This window comes from Nyctereutes procyonoides, unplaced genomic scaffold (assembly GCF_905146905.1).
Source record: "Nyctereutes procyonoides isolate TBG_1078 unplaced genomic scaffold, NYPRO_anot_genome, whole genome shotgun sequence".
Lineage (NCBI taxonomy): Eukaryota > Metazoa > Chordata > Mammalia > Carnivora > Canidae > Nyctereutes > Nyctereutes procyonoides.
Window position 1 is genome coordinate 6,672,333 of NW_026575026.1, and position 17,164 is coordinate 6,689,496.

General features: G+C 37.7%; 1 protein-coding gene across 6 annotated transcripts in view; it reads right to left on the minus strand.

Annotated features, from left to right (window-relative positions):
- SLC4A4 (solute carrier family 4 member 4) overlaps positions 1-17,164 on the minus strand; it is a 345,822-nt gene that overhangs the window by 95,210 nt on the left and 233,448 nt on the right. For all 6 annotated transcript variants that reach the window (XM_055315262.1, XM_055315259.1, XM_055315265.1 and 3 more), the window contains 4 exons: positions 15,834-15,921; positions 13,422-13,576; positions 12,677-12,796; positions 10,426-10,600 (listed from right to left, as the gene is read on the minus strand). In XM_055315262.1, the coding sequence (XP_055171237.1) occupies positions 10,426-10,600; positions 12,677-12,796; positions 13,422-13,576; positions 15,834-15,921 (538 nt within the window). The remainder of the gene's footprint in view (positions 1-10,425; positions 10,601-12,676; positions 12,797-13,421; positions 13,577-15,833; positions 15,922-17,164) is intronic.

Here is a 17,164-nt window from a genome sequence, read left to right on the forward strand (position 1 = left end):
GAAAGAGTAGGAGTGGAATGCTCCATGTGGCAGGACAAGCCATACTCTGGATATATCTGACAGGCAAAGTTATTGTATCATCCTTTATCAAGCATGGAAAAGTGCCTATTTCTTATTACTACTGCATGATCAAAATACAACACAGCCTGAGTGAAAGAGAGAACATGAAGGAAGTCAGAAATACGAGATTAAGAATCCTCTACTTGAAAAAAAAAATTAAAAAAAAAAAAAGAATCCTCTACTTGATTTGACATTGCTATTAATCTCTCTGAGGGCAAGCACAGGGTCTCTGGGGGCCTTCCTATTTCTCTTTCTCTCAACAAGCTTTGCACTAGCCCTGCATGTGCTCTGTAGCCATGCAGGAAACACCAGAGGAACTGAAGAAGAAATACCCAAATCATACCCTCACTTCCATTTAATCAAAGGTCAACAGCCGTTATTGCTCACTCAGTAAAGATAACAACGAATTTCTTCCAGAAAATGGTTGTGATTTATGGAAACCATGTGACTCTTAAAAGAGAGATTATTTTTATTCCAGTACTTGATCTTTTGGTAAGTGCTGCGGTTTCCATTCTGTTGCTGACAATTTTGAAACAGAGACAGGTGATTTATTACGTACACTGCACTGGAAACTTGCTTAAACGTAGATACTTGCAGCATTTCTGAAAAAAAGAACTATTTTCACCACATTTTGATATGTTACTCTTGACAATAAGAAACTTTAAAAATAATCTCACGCAATGAATAACTTCAGTTGAACTAACTAGAATTTGAAGCAATTTATAAGGCAAATTTATAAGAAACCACTTCTCTGATTTATTATATTCAGGATTCACGAATATAAAAAAAGGAAAATAATATGTGTGTGTATTTTTGATAGCTGTAACTCATAAAGACACTTCTAACCCTGATTTCTCCTGCCTCTCTTATTTCTCATTTAGTTCATGAGAATACGTGTGACAGAATCTGGTGGGACAAAGATTCCCACCAGTGCTGTTTGGTTAGGCTTTCATGTCCTTCCATTCCTGCTCAAGTATCATCAACCCCTGAAGACGAGAATGAGCAAAGAACCAGCAGTTAGAAATCTAGAGTCTAGACTTTGTTCCGTCACCAAAGTGCTGGTGATCTTGGGAAGGTCACTTAAAGCTTGCCAATTTTAGTTTCTTCATGGAGAGAAGTGGAGTTGATGCAGTTTAACCATGGACTCTGAAGTCAAAAATCTCAAAGTGACTCTAGACTATACCTTTCACTCAATCAATGATTTTAAGCAAGTTCATCTACGGTATACATATCAGATAATACATGTAAAATGTTTGGCGTAGTCTCCGATATAGAACACGTTTTTTATGAATAATAACGTATACATAATGTATTTGTTTATATATAAGATAGGAAGTTGAATTCAGATGATTTCCAACAACTCTTCCAGGTGGCTCAGCACAAACAGCATGTCTCGGAGTCAGGGATATCTGAGTTAAATCTCAGGTCCGCCAGTCACCAACTTCTCCACACTATAATTGTCTCCTGTCGAATAAATTGCTATTTCACAGGAAAATTATTTGGACTAAGAAAGATGATAATATATAAAAAGCTAAAAATAGAGATACAATAAAAAGTAGGTTTGCTTTCCTTTGCTGCTTCTCATCCCCTTTTTTCCAGTCTGCCTCTATTATTTCTTTTCATCAAAAGAAGGAAAAGATGGAGAGAGAACATTGAAAGGAGTGACGTGAAAAGAAAAAAAGATTAGTCCTCAGAGGAAATGTGGGAAAAAACACTCTTTAGATCTTCAATATTCCCCAGAGCAAATACCAAATCAACAGAAGCCTGGGGGACAACACTAGAGCCATTGAAAATTGCTTCTTTTCATTCCTTGTGTTACTAAACACATGGAATCAACTATAACAAAACAGAAGAGTTTGTTTTACTTTACTGCAGTGAAGTCAAAACCCATATCCAAAACAATTTATGAACATCACTCTGCTTCCACCAGGATATGAAGTTAAACCCGGTTTTACAAAACAGCCAAGAAAATCAGCACAAGTCCCATAATAGAAAAATAAAGCTTAAAGGAGTCAAACTATAGGAACAAAATTCTTTTAATAAAACAAAACAGGGGATCCCTGGGTGGCTCAGTGGTTTAGCGCCTCCCTTTGGCTCAAGGCATGATCCTGGAGTCCCAGGATCGAGTCCTGCATCGGGCTCCCTGCATGGAGCCTGCTTTTCCCTCTGCCTGTGTCTCTGCCTTTCTCTCTGTCTCTCATGAATAAATAAATAAAATCTTTTTTAAAAAAATCAACCATAATTGGTAACACCAGCATTTTAGGTCTTTGAGCTACCTGTGACAAGGGCTGCCAGGTCATCATCCCTGTCATCACTAATGTAAAACAAGCACATTGAAAAGATGATGAAACATTAAAAATTAAAAATTTATGCTGTCAACTTTGACTTTACTGCAATTTAGCATCTTCATATGACACTAAAGAATGATGCTTCTTGTTTTATGTCCTTTTTATTAAGAAATCCATTATTTAGAATAATAATCACAACCATCTAGGGAGTTTGGAAGGCAAAAACAGGAGAAAAGTGGCACAACTGCCCAAGAAAACAAAAATTTTCTATCTTTGACAATTTTCAACCAAGTAAAACTTGGAAAATAAAATATTTTGGTGGCAGTAAATGGTAAAGTATTCACAGACTTGACTGTAAAATTTCAAGCTTTTTAAAAGAAACTAAACTGTTTCTAACCATACAAAGAAATTTCAGCCCATGCTCGTGGTAATTTATATGGACTGTATAGAATGTTGAATAATAAAATTAAATTTCTCAAGCTGAGTCTTTTGGATCTGAAATTTAGCCAAGAAAAATGACGCAGCCTAATGCCATTTAAACATGGTCAATAGAAATAGGTAGTCAGACCTGAATTATCTGATGTTTTGATGTCGGGTCCCCAGCATAAAGCCAAGCCACATGACCCAAGCCACATGATTAAAAACAAGTGAAGAAATGATGCAACTCTCTAAATCAAATTTGGGCCATATGACAATTACTAGGAAGCTTTTATTTCTGCTTTTTTTTTTAAGAAAAAATAATGATTCTTTACCTTTATCTTGAACAATTAACTCAAGATCTCTAAAGATTAGACCTGGAGTCAGTAGTTTCTTAAAAGTTCGCCAGGTGATTCTCATATGGCTCAAATTTGAGATGCACCCATTAGAAAAACTCCCTTCCTCTTTCAAAATAAGAACTACTTGCTAGCATTTGTTAAGGTCCACTTACATAGACCATTCATCTACACTGGGGAAGAAGATTGGATATCCAACCCTCATTTTTTTATTTCACCTGTGTAGCTACAGCCAATAAATCAGTGATTTCTGTCCTGACAGATTACAGCTCCCAAATCCTTATTGCCATCTACTCTGTCTAAAAGTGCTTTGTCATCATGAACAGGATTTCTGTTTACACTGCCCAGCAAGAACTGAAGAAAGAGAGAAGACTGAAAGATGAAGTAGCTCCTTGCTTGAAGAAAAGTATGAGCTAAAGCCTTCAGCAAAGAGCCACAATTCCAAGTCTGATAGGATGGATAGGCAAAATGGGAGGCTTTACGATATTTTTTTTGTTTGAAGAGCTATTAATACGTACCTAGATCATTTGAAGTGCCCAAACATCAAATGCCAGTATGACCTTACACAGAAATCAATTCCAGATGGATAAAAAAATTAAATGAAAACATAAAAGTACTAAGATAGGTGGGTAAATATTTTTCTGATCTTGGAGTGGGGAAATCTCTCTAAATATATAATGAAAATAAAAAGACTATAAAAGATTGAAGATTCTGAATACACAAAAATTAAAATCTGTATGGTAAAAGAAATCATGAATAAGGTGGAAAGACACAAGATAGATCTAGGACAAATAGATTCATGATATTTCTGACAAGAAGGGAAAATATCCTTATTACACAAAGAGTTCTTATGAGCCAATCAGAAAAAAACCAAATACCTAAAGGGAAAATATGCCAAGGACACAAATACAAAGACATATAGTCAATAATTCACCCTCCCTAAAAATCAAGACATTTGAAATGAGTAAGAATAAGCTATCATCCTCAACCCACCGAATGGCAAAAATGAGAATATGGGACAAAATCCTGTTTTTGCAAGAGTCCATACAAGTGGACAGTCTTGTCCATTATTGGCAGAAATATAAACTGGTATCACCTTTGTGAGTGCAATTTAAAACAAATATAAAAAATAAAATAAGCATATCCTGCAAACATTCTGCTAGGAATTTTACTCTAAAGAGAGAATTACAAAGAATGAAAACATGGTTAAGCACTACAGTTTGCTTATAAATGAGAAAATTTGGGAAAACTGAAAATGTACTAATAAAGAATTTATTAGGTAAATTATAGGACATGCATTATCATGTGTATAAATAGATGTAGTCATTAAAAATAATGTTCAAGATCCATACCGAAGTGGAAAAACTTCCATTAAATACTAGTCATGTTATGAAACAGCAAGTGCATAATCTCATTTATACAAAATCTTATACATCAACCTATCTATTTACACATGCATTGCAAGATGTGTGAAAGATGTCCATGAAAATGTTAATAATGGCTATTTCTGAGTGATGAGTTTAAGGGCAAGTTTACCCTTTATGTAGTTTTTCTTCCTGCGTTGTTTGAATTTTCTACAATACATAATTATATCTTATTAAAAATAAAGTTAACTCAAAATAATTGCAAAACAAACACAAAATAGTTTTAGAATGTCACAACATTTGGGATCATCAGCCTGCCCAAATCACTATCCTTTTTTAATCACCAAGAAAACAGAGTTGACAAATGTCTTTCAGTGGGGAAAAAAGAAACAAATATGTTCTGGTAAGAGAAAAATTTGGTTATATTTGGCTTAACCTTAATCAAACAGGCTTAATTCAGAACTTGTACATGAAGTGACGCAAATTATTTTGTTAAGCTCCTTCCTGGGAGAAGAATAGCCAGCATACACATTGGAGGCAAGAAAGCAATGCAAGCCCCTTAATTTGACATGAAATACCCATTTTTTTTTTGCCTACCAAAACAATCCAACTATATCATTCCAACAGACTATCTCTACCTAACTTTTTAAGACTGTCACAGTTTTCTGGAAGACACTTTCAGGCAGATTAAGATGTCACCTTACATTTCCATTTCAAGAAAGAAATGCATTTTGGTGCCAAAGTGCAACATTGAGGTAAGTTGAAATTACTAAACGGTCGTCTTCACTATAATGAGGCAATTATCAATTTTCTTTAATCTTGCTGTCATAAATTAAACATGATAAACTTCATAAAAAAGTGTCTCTCTTACGGAGGAATATCATATGTGAATAAGAAATGATACATTTACAACCTCAGCAGATTGATTAAATATTCTCAGCACATCAGTATGTTAAAATAAAGCTTCAAATTTGGAGATGCCAGCTATAAATGTTCCTTATTATGAGACAAATTTCCTTAAAATGTGCTTCGTTAGGCTCCATAAATATCACAAAATTCACAGAATTCTAAAAGTCTTACTGTATCCTTTTGCTAAAAGGTTTGTGAAAATAGGATTATATTTACTCCAGGGAAATAAATTAAAATGACTTTCTTCATTCTAGACTATGTTCAGTCATTCACAATCAACAATGTTGATTTGAGTGAAAAGATTTTTCTGTGTCATAAAGCTAAAAACAACTTTTAAAAACACAAAGACTTGCCACAAAGCATCTTGCCCACAGACTAAGCTATCTACAAATATTTGTTAAATCAATGTTTAACATTTTAATCAGAAGTATCTAAATGAACAGAGCAGTAAGCCTGCTTGGCAACCAAGAATATAAATACGGTACAGTGAGTTAGCATCCATGGTCACAGAGTTTAGTTTTGGAAAGGATATAATTCTAGGATGGTGAGGCTGAAAACCCTTTGTTTACTTCATAGCATGGCAAGGAGACCAGAGCATTATTACAGTGGGACCTACTGAGAAGAAGAATAAAAGTGTTGCATAATTCCTGGGTCTCAGAAAGCATATGCTCTAGTCCTTTGTTGTTGAACAACAGGAACAGGAAATAGGCTCAACCCAGGGCTGGATCCTACTTGGATAAATCTAAGGTCAACTCTTGGCAAAGCAATTCAGTCACCACAGAGGCCCAAGCTATATTTTTAATTGTCTACACTTAAGGAATCCATGAAGACCCCCGCCAAAAGCCTTGGAGTCCTCCCAGAGAAGGATTGATGGCCCAAACGTGTATGCCAAATTGAGAAACTTGTGCAGTCATCTATGTTGCCATTATAAATTGATTGTATTTGGAGCCACCATAGCTTCAATTCTTTCATTCTGAACATAGGTCCATGGAAAATGATCAATATGGCTCCCAAGATCTGCTTCTAATGATGTAGGGACAGATACACAAGTGTGTTTGCAGGAATATTAAACATGCACTTATTTTATTATGATTAATATTCATTATAATTAATATTACATACATATTTTTTAACTACGAAATAAATGCGTAAATGTAAATTTCTGTCTTAGAGCAGGCAAGACCTCCTGCACAGAAGCTGGCAGAAGAGTCTGCTTAGACAACAACAGTGCAGTGACTCATCTGTATTTTCACAACATGTTTGTACCAGCACCCATGTCTATTTGTAGCCTGACAATAAAGGCCCTACGTGAACCATCTCTGAGCTGCCTGCCTTTAAAAGCGAGGACACTATTCTCATTTGACTCATTTGAGCTACTTGTTCAAAAGCACAGCTTTTGAGAATAACCCGCTGCCACATTATAAAGGTATGTGATATAACTGAAGATCACTTCAAGCTATGCCAATGCCCTGCTTAGTCTTGATCTAGTGTTTAGAAAGTCAAATAGATGCAGAGGACTACCATCTACATACCACTATTGGTATCTCCTCAGGACGTAGAAAAAAGAATGCCTTATCAACATCCTAGACTGTAAATACCATCAGAATAGGGGTTCTTATCTATCTTGGTCACTTATCTGTACCCCCGGCACTTAAAATAGCGTCTGCCACACAGTAGTCATGCAATAAATATTTGCAAAGGAATAAATCAACTTCTGCCATGGACCTGGGAAATGATCTGCGACTTCACGCCAAATCCACAAAATATTTCATCCTAATGCCAAGTTAAGATTTCTACTGCTAAAGCATCAAAACGTCTGTATGTTCTAGTACATGCTCTGAGATGCTTTTCAACATATTAAGTTACCTTACTCTCTAGTCCTTAAAATAGACAACCAATAGAAATATTCATTTAAGTCATCTACCATCGCAAGTAGTGATGGTAGTACCTTCAGTCATTGTACCAGAGCTTCCTATTAAAATACTGGGATATGTAAAACCACTCTAAAACTACTGAGTGTGCATGGGTGTGCATGTGCACACTAATTTCTAGATCATTCTAGAGCTATAAATCCAGCACTTAGATCTATGCACCCATCCACTAATAGCATTAGATTGCCCCAAAGAAACAGATAATAGACTATTCAGTTCAACAAATACATATTAACAATCATTAATTTTCTATCCCTTTTATGCTTCCACCACCTACTGTGACTCCTACAAGTACCAAATTGCGGTATTTTGCCAATACATTTTTTTAAAGGAAAAGACCAGAAGTGAGAGAAAAATATGCTCTTCGATATTTCCAAAGACTTTTAAAATGTTGAGTTCACAGTTTCAGTGAAATAATCAACAGAGGTTACAAAAGCTATTAATAAAGTAAGCAGAACATGTCTGGCAAATATCCTCGTAGGCCTGAATTTGATACTTTGAATTAAGTCAACTCCTAGGAGTGACATCCAGCAAAAGATCCTTTGAGCGGACAACCTAACATCCAGACACGCTGAAAGCATTGGCTTCTCTGAAAGTCTGTAGAACTCAGAAAACTGCTTACTCCACCAGCAAGGCCTTCCCCATAACATTCATCACAGACGAAATACTCATGAGAACCACATATGTTACACAACAGAATCCTTTACTTTCCCCAAAATGTGCACATGTGGAAATTAATTCACATCGGAGGGCCAACAATAGATCTGAACAGATTTCTTCCTCATCTCAGATGTGGTGTTTTAAAGCGAAGGCTTACGAGGTAGGAAAGGGGTTCAATTCAATTTAAAAAGGCAGAAAACTAACACACAGGAAGTGTCACAATTTCTCCATCTCGATGAAAAGAACCTTCGTGGAAAACTATGTGTTAAAAAATCATCTGCACAGGAAGTCTCCATGTATTCTGAAAGGCAGGGAAAGGTTTTTCTTGCCACTCTCAAAATCACAGCTTCTTTGTATTTTGCTAGCATGGCTTCCTTCCTGTTGTTCATGTTCCTCATGCTGGCCTTAGGGTGCTTCCCCACAGCTCTTTTCCACTAGTTTTCTTGAATGATCTGACGTAGTATTCCTTAGGCTCTCGTCTGGATGAAGAATAACTGGCCAATTTGGATACAGATCAGACTTATAAAAATACTACTACCGACATCACTGTTAAGGTTGAATGCATTCATTCCTATCTTTATGAATGAGGAGAACAGGGAGGAACAGCCTATCCATACGCCTCATCTCTGCACCGGACCACACTTTGTTTCACTCCCCACACTGCAGGTGTCTCACTGGGAACATAACACATACGTGCGTTCTGGCCAGCACAATATTACTTTTTTCAATGTTAATTAGTTTCCAATATTTAAAAATCACTAGCTTTCCCATAAGAATTTGAGGTTTTGGTCTCTTTTGGAAAGTCAGAAAATGAAGTGATACTGAGCACATATTCACATAGGAGCAAGCAAAGTTGAGTGGCAAGTGCCCCCTTCCGATAGAGCACGTGCTCTCAGGGGTCATCACAGTCCCCAGCTGTGAGAAAGCCAAGCTAGCCACGTGGAAAAGTCATGTTCAGAGTCCTTAGCCCCCAAATGTTCCAGACATCCCAATCCAGGGACCAGACACATGAATAAAAAAGCCTGCGGGGACTCCAACTTCAGCTGCCACCTCACTACAAACGTAAGAGGCCCAAAGAGAGAACCACCCTAGACAAGTCCATCAGGCTCCGAAATCCCAGGAAGTGTAAAACGTCTGTTCCAAGCCTCTACGTTTTGGATTCAAGTGCTATGCAACGATAAGGGCTGAAAGAAAAAAATGCTCTTAGCAGACTAAATACAGTTGTTCAAAGTAATTTCTCCCTTTTCACTCAGGTTGACAAAGATGTCATACGTAGTCTCTGTTTCAATTTTTTGTGTTTTGGCAGAGCCTAAAACATGACTGCACAGAGAAAACAAAGGTAGAAGAAAAGCAATCTTTTGGAATCACCTGTACTTTTTTTTTTTTTTTAATAAGCTCGCTGGCAGCACTGATGAATGTCACATAGGTTAATCAGTAACAAGTACTGAAGTAGAAGGACAGGGCTTGAAAAGGGCTTGAATCTGATTCTTTTCACAAGAATACCAGCTTTGGTGCACCCAGGTGGCTCAGTCAGTAAGCATCTGACTCTTGGTTTAGGCTCAGGTCATGATCTCATGGGTCTCAGGGCTCCGTTCTCAGCAGGGAGTCTGCTTGAAAATTCTCCGCTCCTCCCCCCACCCATGCTCACTCATTCTCTCTCTCAAATAAATAAACCTTTAAAAAAAATAGCAAGTTCACTCATTACCCTATATTCAGCACCTAGCACAATGCTTATTTTTTCTTAGCTTTGTTTATATTTTTCTGATGGATAGAAGGCATCCAAAATATCCTTTCTAGCACTAAAACTTTAGCTGTTAGTGATACAAAAGGCAGGCAAATAGCACCTGCAGAGTAACCCACAAACTGTGCTTTGTACAAAATAAGTCAAGCCAGGGTCTTTACAGCTTAATGACAGGCAGATTCAAGAACAGGAGAAACAACTCTTAACTTACATTCCTTAGAGCTGAGTTCTACTGATAGATATGCAAATCCAACCTGAAGCAAATCACTCAATTTTTTGATGACTGTTTGCTCATGTGTAAAATGAAGCTAATCATGCATTCCCAGAAAGAGTGTGTTCATCAAGTTTCACAGAATCTGGTCCGCGCACACAAGGTAGTAAGTAGAAGAGCTAAACCTGGTGCCCTGCACAAAATTAAAGCAGCTGATACGCTTTTGCCCAAATAGAATTGTATATCCTCATTTCCTTCCCTTCTTTTCCCCACTTGTGACTCAAGCCAGATTTCATCGAGCTATTTTTGTAATTACTAAAATGCTGGAAATATAGCAGCAGGCCAGAAGCAAAGTAAAATGCAGCATCCAGCAAAAGAAAGAAAATCACGCTGAGTAACTGAAAGGCCATCTGCTTCTAGCTGAGCTATAGGGGTGAGGAAGGCAATCTGGGCTGTACTATTTGTGTCTTCCCCCAAACCAAACCCACCTGCATGTTGTCAGTGGCATCCCCAAGCAGTCCTCCAAAAGTGATAGCATTAGTTACAGTTGCCAGATAAATGAAGAGAATTGCTGAAAGCGCCTGAATATTTAAAGCATCGTAAAAATCACTGGCGAAAAATGGTGCTTTCCTCTTTATGTCCTTAATTAGTCCACCACAGAACCTGGGTAGGGAGAAAGCAAAAATGTGACAATGTAAAACAAACTGACATCAAATTAACCATGAGATAACTTATTAAGCCACAAAGAATTTGTATTCAAAGTGTCTGAATCAACAAGCTCTACTTAACCACTTTGGATATAAAACCAGAAAACTGTAGAACAATACATTTTCTTCTATCTGTCTCTGTCTTGGTCACTAAACTGGGTGTCACATTCCTTAAAGAACAGACAGTTGGTTTCTAGATGGGAGTGAATTGTGTAGATGAATGAAAATTTCTCACTGTTTGAAGAAAAACATCCAAACATGAGAGAGCCAAGCACGGAAGGCCCTTTATAATCTTGCCACAGTTTCCTTTTCAGCCCCACTCATCATTCTACCAGTGTTTGTTTACTAAGCACCTGCAATACGCCCAGCACTACTCTAGGTGCTGAAGACACAACAGTGAACAACACAGGCAAAAACACCTGCCCTCAGGGATTCCACTTTCTACATGGGTGACAGCCAATATGAGTAAAATTCATGGCGCTAAAAATCAAGGGAAAAAATAAGTGGGCTATTAAGTGCTAGAGAAGCAAATATTGAATATATTGGAGTGGCCAGAACAGGCCTCCCGAGCAGGTGACTTTGGGATAAGTTCCGAAGGAATGAGGGAGGAAGCTGTGCCGGTATGTGGTGGAAGAGCAGTGTAAGCTTGGCACCATTCCGCACAGTAGTAGTCAGTGGTCTTGTCTGTGCATCAGTCAACTTACCCTCCCAACGAAACGTCACATCTCAGCCTTCCTCACACCCTTCCTGCTGCATAGGTGGTCCTCCCTCAAAACTCAGCAGCTCTCTGAAGTTCTGACCCTCCACTCAGAGTTCAGATTTCTACCGTAGGCTATCATGCATTATCAGGATTGTCTGGGGCTGAGAGTAGATGGTGGCGGGGAAGGCTTTTTGGCCCTCGCTGCATTCGGTGCCCCACTGCAGTCTTCTCAGTATGCACGGGGCTGAGCATGGGACTGGGCATGCTGTACACACGCAGTGCATTCAGGAAAAAAGTGAACTATATAAGCATGAAAGTCCAGCCTGATTAAATAAGAGCTGAATCCCAGAACTCATATCTATAGAAAAGGAAAAGGATATTCCTATTAAAAATAGTTTGTAAAGAACTATTAAGAAAAAAAATAGGGGGAGAGGTTTTATGTTCTCTATTCTTTAAGAAAAAAGAAATAATGTGCCTTTAATGTCAGAGAGAAACCCAAGTGGGTATCAGAGCAATAAAATCATTTCATTCAGATTTAATTGCATATTAAAAAAACATAGCTTGGTGCTTTCAAAAAACCCTCAATGTCCTTAAAAAGTACTATCTTCATAACACAAGCATCCTATTTAAAGTATTACTTAAGAGATTTACAAAGGCAACCTGGGAAACCTGACTCTCCAACTGCAGGCTCAGGAGACCATCACCCGAGAGTTCCTCATTTCTGTAACATGTTACCCACTTGCATGTAAATGTACAGGGAAAGGATGGGATCACGGAAGCCAAACAGGGAAGACTGGCACATGACTGCCTTCCCGCCACTCACTCACACCACCTGCAGTCCTGCTAACTTTCTCTTAGACACCTCTTCCCTCACTTCATGGCCTAGATGCCAACCTAGCACACACCAGGCACTTTGCTGTCCCCTATCCCCATCTCCACATCTTCTGGGTCCTCCTCCACCTCCTTCAGGACTTTCCTCAATGCTGCAATTCTTCATAAGGCCTTCTTGGACCTATTTAAAATGGAACACCTTCCTCCCATCGCCAAACTCTGTACTTCTGCTTTAGTTTTTCTCAGATAATCATCACATTTGTTCATATTCTCATTGTTTGTCTCCCACTACTACCAAGGAGGACCCAAAAATACAAGGGCTTTTTTAAGTTACTGTTGCATCCCTCACCCCAACCCCCACCCCTGCAACTAATCTATCTATACACACACATTGGCTGAACAAATGCACAAACCAGTGAGTCAAATGCTGATAGGAAAATGAAAGGAAATTAAGATCTAAATAGCTCCTCATCATGAATGGCAAAAGAATCCATCAGTTACCGTCCAGTTCGCTGTAATTCTTCACAATCCGCGTGTCCCCCTCCTCCTCCTCCGTGGCCTCCATCATGGGGGGTGTCCCCATTCATCTGAATATTCTCTCCACCTGAGTACATATTCTTTCTAAACAAGACAACAGAGCCCAAGAGAATATTAGTTCATTTTATTCATCTGCTTCTTAGCTGTGTCATGCACTAATGAAGAGATGGACTGAAAACGTTTGGGAGAAAGATCATTACATCCTTCTGCCACCTTACCAGACAACTCTTAAAGTGTTCTACTTGGAGCGAAGACAGTGACTGTTGAATAAAAAGCTGAATGTGTTGTATACTGTACAAGGGGTACACTGTTTCACTTGAAAAATAACAGATTTTCAAAAAAATGCCTTCTCCAAAATTATCTTACCCAATAGCCTCTTAAATCTATAGGGACTCCTCTTGGGTAAACCAATCTTTCTTTATGTATGGAAAGTCCCCAACACATCCTCCAAAAATCTATAATGTATCCCAATATCATAATCTGAGATCTCTAATTTGCAATCACTGAAGAATATAACAGCATACAGCATTCACTTTACAGTGTCAACGAAATGTCAAACCAAAGCACATATGTGATTCATTTGAGAGAATACATCAAGTTAAATGGGAACCTGAAAACACAGTATTAGGATAGTCACGTGACCCCATTTCCTTTTCTGAATACAACCTCCTTCTAATGGATGAAACATCCCAATTGCCTGATAATTTACCTTTTGTCAGATGATGGAAGACTCTTGGGAGGCTCTATCCTGATTGCTGGATCCCATTCCCCAGGTGGAAGGACAATGACTTCATCCAGGAACTCGTCAATGCCAGCAATCAGGTCCTGCCTGTCTTTTGCTTTATAAGCAATGTCATGGAACACCTAGAGGATAATAAGAGATACACTGATCCAACAAGAGAACTCTCTACATGCCTCACAGAAAGTCGAGCCACTTTAATATTTAATATATATTTAATATAATCATATTCTCATATTTCCTATCAGCTTGTCCCAAACTATTTTGGTATTCTGATTTTGAACCCAAAGAATATAAGTAGAGGCATGAGAAAACAGCTGTGTTTCTTTTATATATATATATATTTTTTTTTTAAATCAATACTGTAACACAACATTGCCTTTCATCTCTCACTGGCATGTGCCATTACTGCTATAGTTGCTGTGGAAGCCAGATGAAAATGGTTTGGAGAAATATACAAGTCATTCTCTGAAATGCAAATGACTGGGACAAACCATTGCTGGTATATCAAAAAGGAAAAGTTCAAGCTGAGTGTTAAGATAGGGTTAATAAGACCCCGACATTGCAACTCTCAAACACACAAATAATGCTAGCTATCAAATGAAGAAAAATCTACGTTATACTGGTAACACAAAAAGCAAAGGGCTTTAAGCAGGTGATCATCTGTCTAACCTTTTAAACAAGGCAGTAACTAAGCCATCCATGGTAGCAATGCTTCATGTCTTTGATATGGATATCCAAAGAAGGAGCTTCCAGAATGTACATAATCCTCTTTGCCAGTCATTCCAGTCTTCTAACCTCGCTGATGATCTGCAAGTCCTTTCTACCTTTTCATACCTCATTCTTTGGTCTCTAGGAGAAAAGATGGCTCCTGCTTAACATTCTTACCTATTCTTAAAGATCGCTACTAAATCTCTTGTCTTCGACAAGAATTTTTAAAAGCTGTCAAACAAATAACATGTAATGGTCTGAGGGTTATGAGATTGAGAGTAGGGCAGCACAAAGTGCCAGCACCTCATCTGTGGCGGGTACAGCTACAAGAGAGGCTGGAAAGTCAAAGGGTCACTTTTCCAGCCTCCCAGGCAGATAAGGATTGACAGTTCTGACCAATGAGATAAAAGAAAAAAGCTGTCTGGAAACCTTTAGAATACCTGTTAAAAGAGACAAATACAGCTTACATTCCTGCCCCCTTTTTCCTACCTTGAATACAGAAGGGATGATGGCTGGAGCTGACTGCAGTAGCCACCTTAAGACCACCAAGCAAGAGCCTTGGCTCTTGACTTATCATTAAGCAGTTAAGTTAAATCAACTCTAGTTGATTTAACTACCTACTACCTACTTCCAAATTTCCTGATATGTGAGCAAAAAAAAAAAAAAAAAATCCCAAACCCCAAGTAGTTTAAGCCACTATAAATCAGGATTTTCTGTCACTTAGAGCTTAAAGCATTTCTAATTGTTACATCTTAGGAGGAATGATTTTTTTTAAGAAAATATAAACACACAAAAATAAATCAAAGAGCCCCCTGAGATGTTTTGTTGCCTCAAGGGGGAAAACCAGCAAAGCTATGCATCAATGCTCTCGGTCCCACGTTAAGTAACCATCTGAATAATCACCAAAAAGAACTTCCAGAACTAAATGCCCTATTCTCCACTTAGCACTTGGAGAAGCTAACAAATCAAGTAATAAAGCAAAAGTAAAACATTTGGGAAAACAGTAAGCTAAAAAGACACAGAGGCAGAAATCAGTGATCCCATATCCTACTTGTATTTCTCCTACTGAGACTAGGGTTAAGGGTTTCATCATATCTAGAATGTGTGAAACAACATTCAAGCTGTTATGAGAGTAAGGTTATACTGCCAAAGTACTAGATACTCTGCAGTAACAGTTGCTAATGCATTTTAGAGTGTGTATAATTCTTTCCTGCAAGATAAGAAGACCATAAAAAACAGGTACTTTCTGATATCTAAGAAAAAAATGCATGATTCATTTTATTATGCATTACTTTATAGAACCCATTATTTCTGAAACAATATGATATATGGATGCTTGCACTCCCAGAATGAATATATAAAGCATTTTAAGAGATAAAGTTTAAATTAATACAGTGATTTGAACTTTTTAAAGAATATTTAACATATGTCAGTTTTAAGAATTGCAAATGCTTAGAAAAAGAAAGGAAACCATATTTTATTCCAACATAAAATTTATTTTTTTGAAAACCTGTGCAGATATCAGCTCATCTGCCAAGAAAGCTGTGCTTCATGTCATAAAGAAGGCTGGTAACCACATAATTCTAACTGAATAAATTGTGACAGCCAATTCACAGTATGAAAACTATACAAGTGGAACATTCACAGATCACCATGTTCCAGATCGCCTACCTCGTCAGACATCAAGGTGGCAATGGCTCTGCCAATCTCATGGTAGGACTTGGCTTTCCCCTTAGGACCCAAGAGAATGAACAAGAACCTAATGGAAGAGGAAAGAAGCAAAAGCTATAAAACACATTTCATCAAAGTTAATATACATTAACCTGAGACACATCTATCCTAGTTTTTAAACAGCATAGGTCTAGAATTCATCTTTAAAACAAAGGTAATATTCTCGGTAACACAAAAGATGGTCTTTCACACTACAGTGAAACACAAATTGTTGTTTCTTTGGAGGCAAGAAAGAATTTACCATGGAAACCCTGAGAAGTTTCTCACTGAGCAAGAGAACTTCACTTTGGGAGTCATTCAATCTTTTTTTCTGAATTTTCTTTTCTCTCCATTTCTACTGACTTTCAGAATCTTTGGAGAAAACCCATTAAAAGTACAGTAACCAGAAAGACTTAGTACGTCTTCAGATTTCTCTGACTTTTCCTTATTCAATATGAGCAGTGACAAATGATTCTCTCCATATTTTTAAGAAATATTTCTGCTCACAAGTGACTGGAAGTCAGCAAAAAGCAAGTCCTCTACAAGTAAGCCACATGCTGACAGCCAAAGTAAAGAGAGAGAAATATGAGAGAAATACAAAATAAAGCATCATTCACAGACAGTTAAAATTCTTTTGTGAGTGTCCTCATTTTTCTTTCCAAACTTGTTTTCTTGATAATGTACGCGCATTGCTCCACAGTAAGAAGGTCCTGGAATTTGCAGTAACGAGCCTTATTCCCCACTTAGGTTTGTGTCTCAACAAGAGAGGAAGAAACCCAGTAATTGAATAAGAAACAATACATAAAAGGCAACACTGGATACATATCCGTCTTGCTTATGATCATGTCTTACCTAACATGGAGACAATAAGAGCATCAAAAATGATGACATCACATTTGCTCAGCTTTTTAAAGCTTGCAAAGCATTTCGTATTCATCAGCTCATTTAAACTCCATACACTCTTTTGCAATAAGGACAGGTATCCTATTCCAGTTTAATGGCGAGGATACTGAGACTCAAGGAGATCAAGGGATGAGCCAAAGATTGTGCCTAGTAAATGAGAGAGAGTAGATAGGCCTTCTCACGTCCTGTTCTTTTCAGCAAACAATTCTGCCTAATATTACCTTCCCAACCTATGACTCCCATAGGTCACCTTGGTGAAAGATGTTGATACTTAGCTGGGGCAAGAAATCTTAGGTGAAATTTTATGGGACCAGGGTTATTATGGGACTTGCTTAATAAAATTTCTTTTTACTCATTTATTTATACACCTCACTTTAAATTAAAAAATG